At 36.3% G+C, this 15,059-nt stretch overlaps 1 protein-coding gene across 2 annotated transcripts in view; it reads left to right on the top strand.

The window, feature by feature from the left end:
- Nucleotides 1-15,059, top strand: part of HCRTR2 (hypocretin receptor 2) — a 127,492-nt gene that overhangs the window by 98,270 nt on the left and 14,163 nt on the right. Inside the window, exons 5-8 of one of the 2 annotated variants that reach the window (XM_070073932.1) lie at nt 3,449-3,669; nt 6,292-6,413; nt 10,081-10,306; nt 12,406-14,328. In XM_070073932.1, coding sequence (XP_069930033.1) covers nt 3,449-3,669; nt 6,292-6,413; nt 10,081-10,306; nt 12,406-12,460 — 624 coding nt within the window. In that variant the 3' untranslated portion in view covers nt 12,461-14,328. Of the gene's footprint in view, nt 1-3,448; nt 3,670-6,291; nt 6,414-10,080; nt 10,307-12,405; nt 14,329-15,059 lie in introns of those variants that run through there. The other variant, XM_051854630.2, reaches the window with a different exon arrangement.

Raw genomic sequence — 15,059 nt, 5'->3', positions numbered from 1 at the left:
TCATTACAATAAATACGTATGCCTTTTACTTGTTTTCCTTGTCTTCTATGGCTTAAAACTGCTTAAAACTGCAGTGTAAATGGTATGAGAAGTTCTTTGTTTCTTTGAAGAAAATTCTGATCTTTTAGCATTTATTTGGCAACTGATGTCTGTTTGTAGATAACCATTTTCTGGTTGAGATTGTTTCCTTCTATAACTAGATTACTGAGAGTTTTTATTATAAATGGGTGTTGATTTTTTTTCTAATGCTTCTCTTTTGTCTATTAAAATAATTATATTTTGTGCTATTAATATAAGTTGTATTGTTTGAGTTCTGAACTGTGAAGCCAACACTGCATTGCAGAAATGAGTTGAATGTTCAGTATTATCTTTTTAAAAATATATTTCTGGCTTTGATTTGATGATGTATTTGAAGAGGCTTTTATAATTATTTGTCAGGGATATTTGCTCAGTGGTTTTCTACTGAGCTCATACCTATGATTATTATAAGTCTCATGAAATTCATTGAAATTCTATGAATTTTGTAAAGAGTCTGAACAAGATTATTTACAATTTATTCTTTACCGTTTGATGAAATGTATCAATGAGCTATTTGATACTGGGATGTTTTTTAGCAAGATTTCTAAACACCATGTAGTGTCAGTTTTGGTATTATTTGTCTTTCAATATTTGTTTTTCCATTTCATGAACACTAACAAATTTACTGTTCATAATATTCTCTAATTCTCTCTCTCTTTTTTATTTTTTGACAGGCAGAGTTCAAAAGTGAGAGAGACAGAGAGAGGGTTATAGACAGTGAGAGAGAGAGACAAAGAGAAAGGTCTTCCTTCTGTTGGTTCACTCCCCTAATGGCCGCTATGGCCGGCGCTGTGCCGATCCAAAGCCAGGAGCCAGATGCTTCCTCCTGGTCTCCCAAGCGGGTACAGGGACCCAAGCACTTGGGCCGTCCTCCAATGCCCTCCGGGGCCACAGCAGAGAGCTGGACTGGAAGAGGAGCAACCAGGACAGAATCCGGCTCCCCAAATGGGACTAGAACCTCAGGCAGAGGATTAGCCAAGTGAGCCACGGCTCCAGCCTCTAATTCTCTTTTTAAAGAGTGTACCATAATCTGCCATTTCATCCTGATCACAAGTACTTCTGAAGACATGGTGGATTTCAAGGTCAATTATTGACAAAAAATTACCAATTAATTAGGGTGGTAATACCACTTGCAGAATGTATTTTTATATCGAGTGTGAGTTATAAAATGACTTAAAACACTGGAATAAAAGTGTGTGATTTTCCTAGTCAGAGATCATTGAGTCACCACTGTCAATGCAGAATAGAGCTTCCCTTATTGACAACCTCCCAGGTTGGATCTTTTAAAGTTTTTTATTTGCCATAATTATTACTGCTTTTATGTAACTAGGCATACAATTAAAAATATACTGATTTCCCATATTGACAACCTCCCAGGTTGGATCTTTTAAAGTTTTTTATTTGCCATAATTATTACTGCTTTTATGTAACTAGGCATACAATTAAAAATATACTGATTTCTAGATCACATTGTGCTCACATTTAAAAGAAATGCTTTGCATTGCAAAAAAAGCTTTGCAGTCAGATAGAACTCAAAATGTGGCATGCCACTTATTAAAGATACTGGCTTGGATACTTGATTTAATCTTCAGTGTTTTCTTGATCTGTGAAATCTGTATAAAGGGATTTGCTATACGCTAATTTTAGGGATGCATTCAGAATTATTAAACATTATGTGCAGTTTCTTTGGACACTTACTTTCTCTGGACAGCTTATCAGTGGAGAATTTTATTCTCAAAATGAGTGTAAGGTCACACATATCTGTCCTTATGCAGATTGTAAGGTAAAAAGCGGATCACTACATTAGTTTTTCTGATTTAAGAACCATGCCTATGATCCCCATGACAGTTTCTCTTTATGGGAGCTATTTCTGATAGCTGCAAAAGTCACCAGATGCAGGACATTGGTTCTGTCCTTCAAGGGAGCACTTAATAATAGAGTCACTAAAGTTCAAATGATCTCTCAGCGATCATTTAGAAAGGCAGTACAAGACCATTTAGTGTACTTAGAGTTTTCATGCTAGTTCTTCTGGAACTTTCTAACATTCATTGTTGCTTCTCAGTTATTAAACAGAATTACTGTCCTAAAATTGGAGTCACAGAAGAGAAAGAATTCTCAATTGCTGTCTCCTTGCCCCCCACCAACCAATAGATTAAAAGATTGGGTTGGACTGCCACTATGTGAAAGTGTGGTCTACATAGCACGATATAAAGAGAAGATAGCTTGTCGAATGCTTTCTATTTAAGGGTAGATCTTTCGTTAGGATATTTCCCTCTTCTTCAAGAGAGGAGATGGTCAAAGGGAGACCACATTTACTCATCTGTATGGGCATCAAAGCAAAATTCTGTTCTCAAGTTAAACATTATCTAACAGTCTTTGATTTTGTGGTGTAAAAGGCAGAGAATCCATCTAACACCCATTTGGAAAGACCACAAGGACACATTGGTCTGTCCTGCCTTGCTGCAGAGGGAGAAAAGTAACAGCTGAATAATCTTAATAGAACTAAGGCAGCCTTACGGCATGCTCGTTGGCACATTTTCCTCTTGAAAAAATTACACATGCTGAATTTTATTGTTTTGCTCAGTAAAGCCTATCAATCTTCATGAGCTTACAATTAAGAAAATATTATACTTGGCGGGACTCCCTGCTATTATCAGATACTTTGAAAAGAGATGGAAAAGTACAAGTTGTGTAACTGTTGTTACCAATTCTAGTTATTTGAAATGTTAACATAAGATCACAAGGACTCCTCGTGTTTTTGTGGGCATTTTAAAGGGCTTGACCAAAAATCGGCTGCAGACAATTTAATATCTTCAAATATTAAAAAGCACAGAGTAGTTAAGTGTATTTGTTTCACTCAAAGGTTTGCTTTACACAAGCCTGAGAAGCAGAAAACCTCACAGAAAACAGTAGGGAGTTAAGGTCTACCTCTCCATCTGCCAGCAGATGGCAGTGTTGAAGCATGGAACAAACTCATTTGGGTGATTTGTTTCATTACCAGCTAGGTTTTCCTTCTTTCCTTAGGTGTCTGAGCCGCTCCAGAATTCCTAATAGGATTGTCATCCATTTAACATTCTCCTTCTCCAGTTTTTACTTCCCCTTTTATAAGGGAACACCTTTTCCATTTGCAACTGTCTTTAGACCTTGACAAAATTATGCTGTTTTAGCTTGTTTCCATCCAAACACCTAGTTAGCTGTCCACTGAAGGAAAGCCAAAAACCTATTCCACTCCACAAACGTTTTGGAGAAATAGGCACTCAAAACTCCCAGACCTCCGGTGTCTGGCACACTTTCCTGTGTCTTCTAATTACTTCTCCAACGTGGAACTTTCCTAAGTCAAATAGCAACAAAGAATCCCCTCTCCTTTCAGATCCCTGGAACATCATCTGTAGTTCAGAGAAAATGGAAGCCCTTGCAGCCCGTTTCACAGTCTCGAGCGCCAGGACAGCAGACCAAGTCCCGGATTAGCGCTGTGGCTGCTGAAATAAAACAGATCCGAGCCAGAAGGAAAACAGCCCGGATGTTAATGGTCGTGCTTTTGGTGTTTGCAATTTGCTATCTACCAATTAGCATCCTAAATGTGCTAAAAAGGTAAAACTTATCTATTTGGAAATGAAGTGGTTTATCATTTCTCGGTCCATCATTAATAACTTTATTTCAAGCCAGGAGAAAATACACTTTTTGCCTAGATACCTTCTCAGGCCAGATGGCCCAGTTATGTTGTTAACAACAGGTGAGGTGAACAGCCTTTTTAAGTGCTCAGACATATGCTCTTGTCTATGCAGATTCTCTGTTGAATGGCAGACATAAAACAGATGTTCCTCCAAACTCTTGAAGCTAATTGCTAAGCCTTCCATGCAGTGAAAATTTTTATGCAAAGAAAAAAAGAAAAGAAAAACTGCTTTGCATCTTGGAGTTCTTTTTTTGATGAGAACAAATAGGATTTCCAAAACTTTGTCCTCAAAGTCATAGGCAATTGTGACAAAATTCTATCTAAAGATAAAGAGATAAGAATGTTTTGTTTTTAAGCTCTAAAGAAAAAAAAAGTAATCAAAGATAATGCTGTGTTTTGAATATATAAACAAAAAGAGAGAAAATCCATTTTCTCAAGTTACTGAATCAAGCTCAAGGTGAATATTAATAAAAATCATCACAAAATTTTTCAGTGAAGGAAAGTATGTAATACATTATGCTGCAGATGCAATTATTAAATTCAGATTATCAGACAATGACATGAACAGCAGATGCAGAGGCAGTGGTACACACAAAACTGCATGGCCAGCCAACTTTATTGGAAATTATCAAAACTGTTGTACAGGGATTGCTCCCAAGACAATACTAATTCTGTTTATTATGGGCTTCAAACTTAACCTGGACTTGCTCCTCTCAGTTTTCCCTGTTTTGGAGTCAATATCAGATTCCTCACAGCTGGGGACTCTAGAGAGAGGCAGCTTTGGCGAGAGTCAATATAAAGGTGGTATGACCAGCTGCAAAGATCTTCCATTCTCTTTGGCCCCTGTTTTTTGATTATTTAGTGGTTTTTTTTTTTTTCAGTAGAGAAGAATTGGAAAATGAACTTTTGTTCAGCAATATTACTTACTGCAGTCACAGTCTTAAAGGTATAAGATTTTTGGCAACTCAGATCCTTGAGATGTATATTGGCTCACAAGAAAATAAGTATCTTGCCCTTCATATATTTTCATATTCCCCCTCTTACTTTTTCTTGCTCACAAAAATCCCATGCAGATCAAATATGGTCCTTTTCTAGATTGTGTCTCCTGCCCTTACAAAAGAAGCTAGAAAACATGCTATGGGACCAGATGAGTTCTCTTTTTGTCGTTTACTGTTTTAAGTCAGTGTAAATTCAATTTTCATTTACTACTCTGCATTGCTCATTTGGAATTCCTGTATCTCAGCATTTGCACTTTGCTTTTACTGATTTCCGAATACCTACTCATATATAATATTTCTTTTAGACTTCTGACTTGAATATCCTCCTTTCCAAAGAAAATAAATAACTTTTAAGAAAATTTGTGTTAAATTTTAAATATTTTCAATCTAGTGAACATTCTGCTTGTTTCCACAAAATAAAAATTTTTTAAATAATCTTGAAAATTGTTTTTCAGTTTAACATATACATTTTTTTTAAAATTACTATGTCTAGGGTTGCCCTTACATAGTAAAGTTTTTTTTTTCTTCTTCACACACATAAGAAATTTCCTTGAAACTTGAATTTACCAAAAAACAGTAGTCAAAAGCAACTTCTTAAATCAGTTCTAGTTTTTCCAGGATTTCAAAGCTATTTTGGGGTAAAGGGTTATAACCTGATGGATTTCATTTGTCCATTCTGTCTTACAGTGTTTGTATTAAAAAAAAAAAAACAACTCTAGTTATCTGTAGAGCATTGCTTCATTTCAGAGATGCACTTTTATCAGATGCCTTCTTATCAAAAGAAAGCATTAAGATAGGACACAAAACATATAATCAATGATGAAGCCTCCAACAGGAAATCCCTTATAATCTTTGGCCTATAAACTTCCAGCTGTAAGTTATCTGCAATAGGTTAGTGAATAGAATTTGATATATAAAATATTCTAACTATGGAACAAAACTTAAGATAGCCCTTAAGGATGCCACAATAAAATATTTTGTGGCATTCAGTATATTGTACAAAAACTTAGAACTCATGAATTTTAGCAAATTATCTGAGTTATGCCTACTGAAAATAATAATTCTTTGGGTGTAAAGAGTTCCCAGAAGCCAAATTTCAACAAAGCCAGGAAGGTTGGAATTAAACATATAATATTTTGATCCCTGTGCAAATGAAACTAGGAAGAAGTACTTATAGAATGCATATTGTGAGTGCTCTTGAAATGATCCACATAATACTCATTGAACACGAGATTGTTTATGTTTAAGACACAAAATGGAATAAGGAAGATATGTATTCAACTTCTGTATTCTTGTCTACAAGAAGCACTGTATTTGCTCTTTGCCTGACGAAGTGATCCTTTTTCTCTAGCCTGACTGAGCTTTTGATTACTAATTGTGCCATGAAGGTTCTGTTTGGAAACAAACTCTGTTCCACACTGACCATCATGTGTTACACCAGCCCGTGGTTAGTACTGCAGGCTTGCTCACTTTGAATCTGACGGTTTAAAGGCACTTTCCACCCTCACACTGTATTTTCTGTTATTGTTTCTTTTCCTACAGAGTATTTGGGATGTTTACCCACACAGAAGACAGAGAGACTGTTTATGCCTGGTTTACATTTTCACATTGGCTTGTTTATGCCAACAGTGCTGCGAACCCAATTATTTATAATTTTCTTAGTGGTGAGTTTTCACTTATTTCTTCTATAAAACAGCTTTAACTAAGGGTGAGGGACAATGACCAGAAGATTGGAATACTCTTTTTTTTCTAAGATTTATTTATTTATTTATTTATTTGAAAGCCAAAGGTACAGAGAAAGAGAGAGACAGAGAGATTTTCTATCCTCTGGGTCACTACCCAGATGTCTTCAATGGCTGGGATTAACCAGATAAAGCCAGGAGCCAGGAGCTTCATCTGGGTCTCCCACACAGGTGGCAATGGCCCAAGCAGTTGGGCCATCTTCCACTGCCTTTCCTAGGCCATTAGCTTGAGATGGATTTGACATGGAGCATCTAGGACTCAAACCAGTTCCCATATAGGATACCTGCGATGGCTTAACCTGCTAGGCCACAACACCAGACACAGAATATTCTCAAAGCATATAAAAAACTTAGCTGATCTCTGAAATATTTTCTTTCTCTCACCTGGTATGTTTTTTTATTTTTCCATTTAGGAGAGGGAATATATATTATCTAACAATCAGAGAAAATTTTCTAAATGACCCCCCCCCCCCAATCTAAGATGACAAGTTATAATACTAGGAAAGTGAAGATTGTGAGAAACAGATAATGCAGAACCTTGAGTGTAAACTTTCAACCTATGATTCACAAAATATAAAATATTTTATCTGTTTTGCCATGTTGTATCAATCCTTTCCTAAAATGCACATACTAATTGACATTGAATTGGAATTTTTTCACTTTCATATATTTACTGTATTTACATTTCTCTTGTGGGTAACATCTCTTGTGTTTATCTTAAGATTTCTTGCTAATCACAAAATTGATTTTAAAAAAATCTCTAATCTATCTCTGTTTGTGTGATTAGCATTATTATAAAAGCTATTTAAATACATTTTAAATGATGAATTTTTATTTAGGTATTTGAAAGGAAGAGTGATAGAGAGAGGGAGAGATAGAGACAATGAGATTTGGTTTATTCCCTGAATGGCTGCAATAGCCAGGGCTGGACCAGGCTGAAATCATGAAGCTGGAAGACAGTCTGGATCTTCCACCTGATGATAGGGGCCCAAGTACCTTGGCCATCTTCTGCTGCTTCCCCAGAAGCATTTTCAGGGAGTTCAATCAGAGATGGAGCAGCTAGGGCTAGCGCCAGGGCTCTGACATGGGATGCCATCAGTACAGGCAGTTGCTTAATCTGCTGTGTCACAAGACCAGCCCCTAGATAAGCTATTGTTTTCTTTGTATTTTGTCTGATTGACCTCTAGAATTGTGTTTTAATTAACTACATGGGCATTTTCTTCATCTCCAAACTATTGTCTATTTCTTTTTTTCTTTATTTCTAGTGTATAGTTTATGTGGAAGAATAACAATTCATTTTATTACATACCCAATAAATTTATGTGCATCTTCTAACTTTACCTTTGGCCTTTTGGTTGCTTTTTTATTTTTAATTTTGGTTGGTTTTTAACAGATTCAATGTAGTTCTTACATATAATTCTATTTTTTTAAAGACTTATTTATTTATCTGAAAGGCAGTTACACAGAGGCGAGGCAGATGCAGAGAGAGAAAAGCCTTCAGTCCTCTGGTTCACTCCCCAAATGACCCAGTGGCTGGAGCTGGGCCAATCTGAAGCCAGGAACCTGGAGCTTCTTCTGGGTCTCCCACGCATGTGCAGGGGCCCAAGGACTTGGGCCATCTTCTACTGCTTTCCCAGGCCACAGCAGAAAGCTGGATTGGAAGTGGTGCAACCATGACTCGAACCGGTGTCCATATGGGATGCAGGCACTGCAAGCAGCAGCTTAATTTGCTATGCCACAGCGCTGGCCCTTCCTACATACAATTCTAAGAATATAATTATATTCCTTTTCTCCATCCCTCCCTCCTCCTTTCTTCCTCCTACCCTCCCTCCTTCTACTTTTCTTTCTTATTTTTTCAGTTTTTGAGATATTATCTTTTATGGCCGGCACCGTGGCTCAATAGACTAATCCTCCATCTAGTGGCGCCAGCACACCGGGTTCTAGTCCCAGTCAGGGTGCCGGATTCTGTCCCGGTTGCCCCTCTTCCAGGCCAGCTCTCTGCTGTGGCCCGGGAGTGCAGTGGAGGATGGCCCAAGTGCTTGGGCCCTGCATCCCATGGGAGACTAGGAGAAGCACCTGGCTCCTGCCTTCGGATCAGCGCGGTGCGCCGGCCACAGCACGCCAGCCGTGGCGGCCATTGGAGGGTGAACCAACGGCAAAGGAAGACCTTTCTCTCTGTCTCTCTCTCACACTATCCACTCTGCCTGTCAAAAAAAAAAAAAAAAAAAAAAAAGAGAGATATTATCTTTTAAATTTACATTAGAGTAAAATGACTTAATGCTTCACTAAATAAGAGTTTATCAAGTAAAAAGCAAAAAAAATTCATTTTTTAAAAAATAATTTTGTCCTTTTTAAAAAAATAATGCACAGTGACTAAAGTTCTGAGCCTTATACGATGCATGTAAAATCTATTAGGAAGGTGTAGGGAGAGCACTTGAAGCTGATGCCACAGAATGAAGTCAATGTTCCAGTATGGACAGTGAGACTAAAGTGAGGGCAAGCTAATAAGACTCTCTGAGAACTTGTTCTGTGCCTGCCATTGTCCTTGGCTCTTGAATGTTCCTCTGCTCTCTGAAACCCAGCAGGGTGTTGAAGAGCAAGGGAGAAGAAAGGATGAGTCCCAACACTGGCATTCACCCTAATACAGTTTTTTCCCACTTTCATCGTTCTCCAATTTCACATCAATAATTTATTTTTTAAAAGATTTATTTATTTATTTGAAAGTCAGAGTTACACAGAGAGAGAAGGAGAGGCAGAGAGAGGTCTTCCATCCACTGATTCACTCCCCAGTTGGCTTCAACAGCTGGAGTCGTGCCAATTCAAAGCCAGGAGGCAGGAGTTTCCTCTGGATCTCCTATGCGGGTGCCAGGGCCCAAGCAGTTGGGTCATCTTCTACTGCTTTCCCAGGCCATAGCAGAGAGCCAGATCAGAAGTGGAGCAGAGGGGTCTCGAACCAGTGTCATATGAGATGTGGGCACTGCAGGCGGAGGCTTAACCTGCTATGCCACAAAGCCAGCCTCCACATCAATAAGTTAGAGATAAGGAATATCTTCTAAAGTTTTTTCCCTTTGAGTTTTTTGTTTGTTTGTTTTTGTTCTGCTTTGTAAGATTATGGAATTGGAAATATTTTAGATGTTTTTTAAAGTATTTCTTTTGATAGTTTATTAAGATGATTGTGCCAGTAGGAGTGTCTTCTGAACATGATGCAGGGGTAACTTCTATGTAGATTTGGTTATCATTTTTAAAAATATTGAATACCTCAGTATATCTTTCTACTGATGATCGCTTTTATAGTTAAAATATAGCTATATTCAGAAATACATATGGTGTGACTATAAAGGAATGTAGCAAACTCTAAGAGTCATATATGAAAAGCAGTCTCATTCTTACATGGAAATACCTCATCATTTCAAAAGTCTATCAAACTTCCAATAAACTCAATTTCCTCTTCCTATTTTTCCCATCTTTGCAGAATATTACACCTCATTGTTAGTTTGGCTCAAGGGAGCAACTCAGATGTACCCTACTCATTATTTGTTGAAACATTTCTGAATAATTCCTTTTCCTTCCATTCTCCCTGGTTTGCCAGGAAAATTTCGAGAGGAATTTAAAGCTGCATTTTCTTGCTGTTGCCTTGGAGTTCACCATCGCCAAGAGGATCGGCTCACCAGGGGCCGAACCAGCACAGAGAGCAGGAAGTCGCTGACCACGCAGATCAGCAACTTGGAAAATGTATCAAAACTCTCAGAGCAAGTTGTGCTCACTAGCATAAGCACCCTCCCAGCAGCCAATGGAGCAGGACCGCTTCAAAACTGGTAGAATATTTGTTCATATGACAAGAATTACTGAATAAAACTCTTATTTTTTAAAATCTCTGTAAACAGAAATTTTATTATTCTAATGATATGAAGCTAAAATTACTTGTGGATCCTTTTTTAAAAATGTATTTATCTTTGGAAATTAAAAAAAGTCCATTTAAAATAATTTCTCAAATTTTGACTTAAGGTCTTAGAAGTTTAACCTGCAACTGTACTTATTTAAGTCTTTTTCACTTTTAGTTTCTTGTATTTACATGTGTCAATTAAATGTTTTAATATTTCTAATTCTTTTTATGATCCCTTGTTATTTTAATTTTATTCTCAGATATTTAAAGAGCTTGTTAAAAATTACCAAAAGTTATCTGATGATTTTCTTCAGTTACTAAAAGCAGTATCAGTTACTGTGAATGAACAACAGGCAGAGAAATTGACTTAATAGTGTTTATTAAAAACATCACAAAAGACTGTCATTGAAATTAGCATCTGAGAGAACATTTATATATTAGAAAACATTATTAGATAATTCAAAATCTATCCAACAAGTTTGCATACAATATATACTATTAAACTTTATTTTCTTCTATATTTATCATTAATTTACATAATTTTCTCTGGTTTGGAACTTTACCATTGTTAACATTTCTTGTCTCAATCTATGCCCAGTAAGATTCTGTGTAAAATAAAAAAGTTGGAGTAACTACTAATAAATGAAAATTTTCACCTCCAAAGAAAGAGTTGGTAAGAATACAATAAAATCACTTCATTGTATTCTTTTAACCAAAACAAGATACACTCAGCCCTGATGGATTAATTTATGAATATAACAGTGTAGTGTGCACTAGAAAAGGAAGCAGGGCCAAGTGCAAAGAGGCCTCCAAAAGAGCTGTGGTACAGTGAGGGAGGCTTGTTGACAGAGTGCAAGACAGCCAACAGCCAAGGAGGAAGATTCCTGGGCATGGAAAAAACTGTGTCAATGAAGTACTATCTTCAACAGAACATTGGTGGCAGATTAGCACGTTGTTTCCCATCTAATTACACTTCCATTGTCCACGTCAGTGATTCCAAATGTGCCTGGAGCTGAGGACCACAGGATCAGAAAAATGGACAGTCTTGCTGTTAACTCAGATGCCAGAGATCACTATAGTTTATTTTGTACAAACGAAAGATCAGGGATCCAAAGCACTGGGTAATTTTAAATTGGTTCCTCTGCAAGATTTTTGATTCAGATATTCAATTTTAAATTAAATTCAAAGTAATAGAACTGTTTGTGAGAAGATGTTCTTCACCTCACATTATACCAGCAGGTGTTCTGATTGTATTGAAGTAAAAGATACGGGTACAATATTTAAGATTTTCATAGGAGATAATTACTAGATTGCTATTTTCTCTTTTTTCCAACTCATTACCCTAAGAGAAAATTAACACAACCAAATTATTCATAATTTGCTTTCAAATCTTAGACTTTGGGATTTTGTTTTTTGTGCCTTTTATTACTCAAAGCAAAAATTAGCCTTCTTAGATGAGCTTTATTGAAATATTGCTAAATATCAGCAGTATGTCAATGCAAGCATGTTTTTTTTAAATCTCTCTTTCCTCCCCTTTGTGCAACTGGAAAGTCTTTTTGTTGTTGTTGTTGTTATTTCTGCTGCATGAAAGGAAAGTTGTAACTTTCAGATTGTGGTGAAAGCCATCACTTTATTTTGAACATAATATGATAATATGCCTTAAAGACAAGTAATAGTAATAGCTCAGTGTAAGACACCAGTTTGCCTAATTCTTATCAGTTAAGATGAGGGAAGAAGGAGAAAGAGAGAGACTGACTCTCAGAGAGGAATAATTTGTGTGCATTTAGAATTCATAATTCCTTTGCTCTAAATAAGTGATCCTCAAAATATATTTCCAAAAAATTAATTTCACTGTTACCTGAGAAATTATTCAACATGCAACTTTCCGCCTACCAAACCAGAGATGTTGAGAAGGATGGTATGCAGGAATTTGTGCATTCACAAGCCTTACAGGTGAAGCACCTTAAGGTAAATGATACCACATAGCATGAGTTTATTAGCCCATGTGCAATAAAGTCTTTTACTGTAAAGGTATCTACAACAGGGGCCGCCATCCTCACTACTGTTAACCTGGTTGGAGGTCTGAAAGAAGAAGCTGCTGTTGAATCTCACCAGTGTCATCTCAGTTAAAGAGAATGGTTTACAAAACAATTACTACTGAAATGTAAGGGTAGTGTGGAAGAAAACTGTTTTTAAGGCACTTATGTGCTCTATGGCAACCTGGATGACTTGAGTTTTGAAATCAGACTTTCATATCCCCAATCTTATTTATAATTACCAAAATATACGTTTTGGGAAAGCAGACAGTTCTAGGAATGATCATTTCCTGGAAGAAAAAAGTAAAATAAAGCCTGTAATTACAAGAAACTGGAATGGAATAATACATGATGATGTACATACTTCTCAACATATGGATCCAGGAATCCTTCTGAGAGGTCTGGATTTAGTATAGTTACCTTAGGACTAATGGCAAAGAAACAGGTGTTCCCAGCTCTGACAATCTATGGAACAAGGGTCAACTACTTACCTCATTATGTGCTAATGACACAAATGAGAAGAATTCTTATGAAAGGAATGTGTTGGGGCTGTTTTGTGTTATACATTGAATATACATATATATCCTTTTTTTGCTGTATTTAAAAGATTTAATGTAAGATGTCAGTCTCACTGAAATTTTCTTGTCAATATGAATGAGCTATACTTTAATACTCTAAAATAAAATCCATTTGAACTTCATTATTTCTGAATTTCCACAAAATAAAAAAAAAAAAAACCTTGATATATGAACTTATTCACTCTTGATCAAAAAGTTACTCCTGGTTTGTGAAGAAAATTACTTCTAAACTCTCCAAAACTTGGGTAGTTTCTTGTCTGTTAAATTCCAGTTATAAATTATTGATGAATTAATTGCAAAAGTGTCAGAAACAATCATATTAAATTTTACATTTTCAGGAAGATTAAGGTAAATATGCTAACAACATATTGTTTAAGTATGCTTGAGCCTGAAATATCAGAATGCCAAAAAACCTAAAGCTGCTATGGATCCAAATTGTCAGGAGGGCTATGGTTTTACTAGCATTATAATCTATTATTTTGCTCTTGATGTAAATTATAATAGTAACAGAATGCATCTCAAAGTAGCTGGCTAGTTATTACAACTTAGAAAGCTTTTCAATGCCAGTTAATTTTATGACGGATCACTTTTCTACTTCCTACAGATCACAAGTTAAAAAAAAGTAAATGCCATTGGGTTATTTTCAATTAGTTTTCAAATTGCATGAAACAAAATAATAGATTTTTAGAGACAATATATTAACAGAGAAAATATTATTTCAAGTATATTCTAGTACCTATGCACCGCAGAAAATGAAATGAAAAGGCACGAAAATACTAGTATCTCCTAAAATTCAAAGGGAGTTGTTTTCTACACACTTACTGATGCTAAAAGAGGGGCAAAAGATTACCCTCTAACTTGCTACGTATTTCTAGCCTCTTAAATTTTCCTTATAAGCTTTGGAGTTAGAATGTCTTCTAAGTTTTTCCTGAAATGTATTTCTGTAACTGTTGTATCTCATGTGTATAACACAATGTCAGTTGCTTAACAATTATCTTATAAGATTCTCTAGGCTTGATTGTATAGTGTCTTCATGGAGAAATTTATCAAATCCAAGATGATCACACACCTTTTGCTGTGACAAATGCTCTTTTTGAAGTTTTTAAGCAAAAACTATATTGAGAACTTGATCATCATATTTACAGTGACATCTCTATTACACAAAAAATTTTGTTGTTGTTGACTAGATATGTTGCATATTCATTCATAATTAGAGTTAAATCTTTGCAGTTAAAGATTGAATTAAGCTTTGTGCTACAGTGCTCAATGACCAAGATATTTTTACCAATAAGTTTATGTAACTGGGGATAATCATGATATAAAGGGTTTTTTTTTTTTTTTTTTTTTGACAGGCAGAGTGGACAGTGAGAGAGAGAGACAGAGAGAGAAAGGTCTTCCTTTGCCGTTGGTTCACCCTCCAATGGCCGCCGCTGCAGCCGGCGCACCGCGCTGATCCGATGGCAGGAGCCAGGATCCAGGTGCTTTTCCTGGTCTCCCATGGGGTGCAGGGCCCAAGCACCTGGGCCATCCTCCACTGCACTCCCTGGCCATAGCAGAGAGCTGGCCTGGAAGAGGGGCAACCGGGACAGAATCCGGCGCCCTGACCGGGACTAGAACCCGGTGTGCCGGCGCCGCAAGGTGGAGGATTAGCCTATTGAGCCACGGCGCCGGCTTGATATAAAGGGTTTTTAATGTTGTTTCTAAGAGCAGGTACAATAATAAAGGTTAAGATTAATACTGAAATATTTTATAATAGTTATGCAAAACCACATACATATAGCATTAAATTTGGAGCTTTTATCTTGAATCAAGAGATTTAATCTACTTCAGTCTTAAATGAAATAATGACCATGTGGTTTTTAGCTTAGTATTAGAGTACTAAATATGGTAATTGTAGTTAATCTTTTATAGACTATTATATATAAGTCTCAGTATTATTTTACGTTCAATGATTAACTTTAAAATACTTTTCTGCTCTTCTTTTACCTAAGTGATTCTGATAAACTACAGAATCAAGTGCCAAGGATTTTCGTTTAAAAAAAAAACAATTTTTATTCATCACTGTTTATTC

Source organism: Oryctolagus cuniculus, chromosome 5 (assembly GCF_964237555.1).
Source record: "Oryctolagus cuniculus chromosome 5, mOryCun1.1, whole genome shotgun sequence".
NCBI classification, from domain to species: Eukaryota; Metazoa; Chordata; class Mammalia; order Lagomorpha; family Leporidae; genus Oryctolagus; species Oryctolagus cuniculus.
The sequence above is the reverse complement of the archived record's forward strand: the minus strand, read 5'-3'. Positions and strand labels throughout refer to the sequence as shown.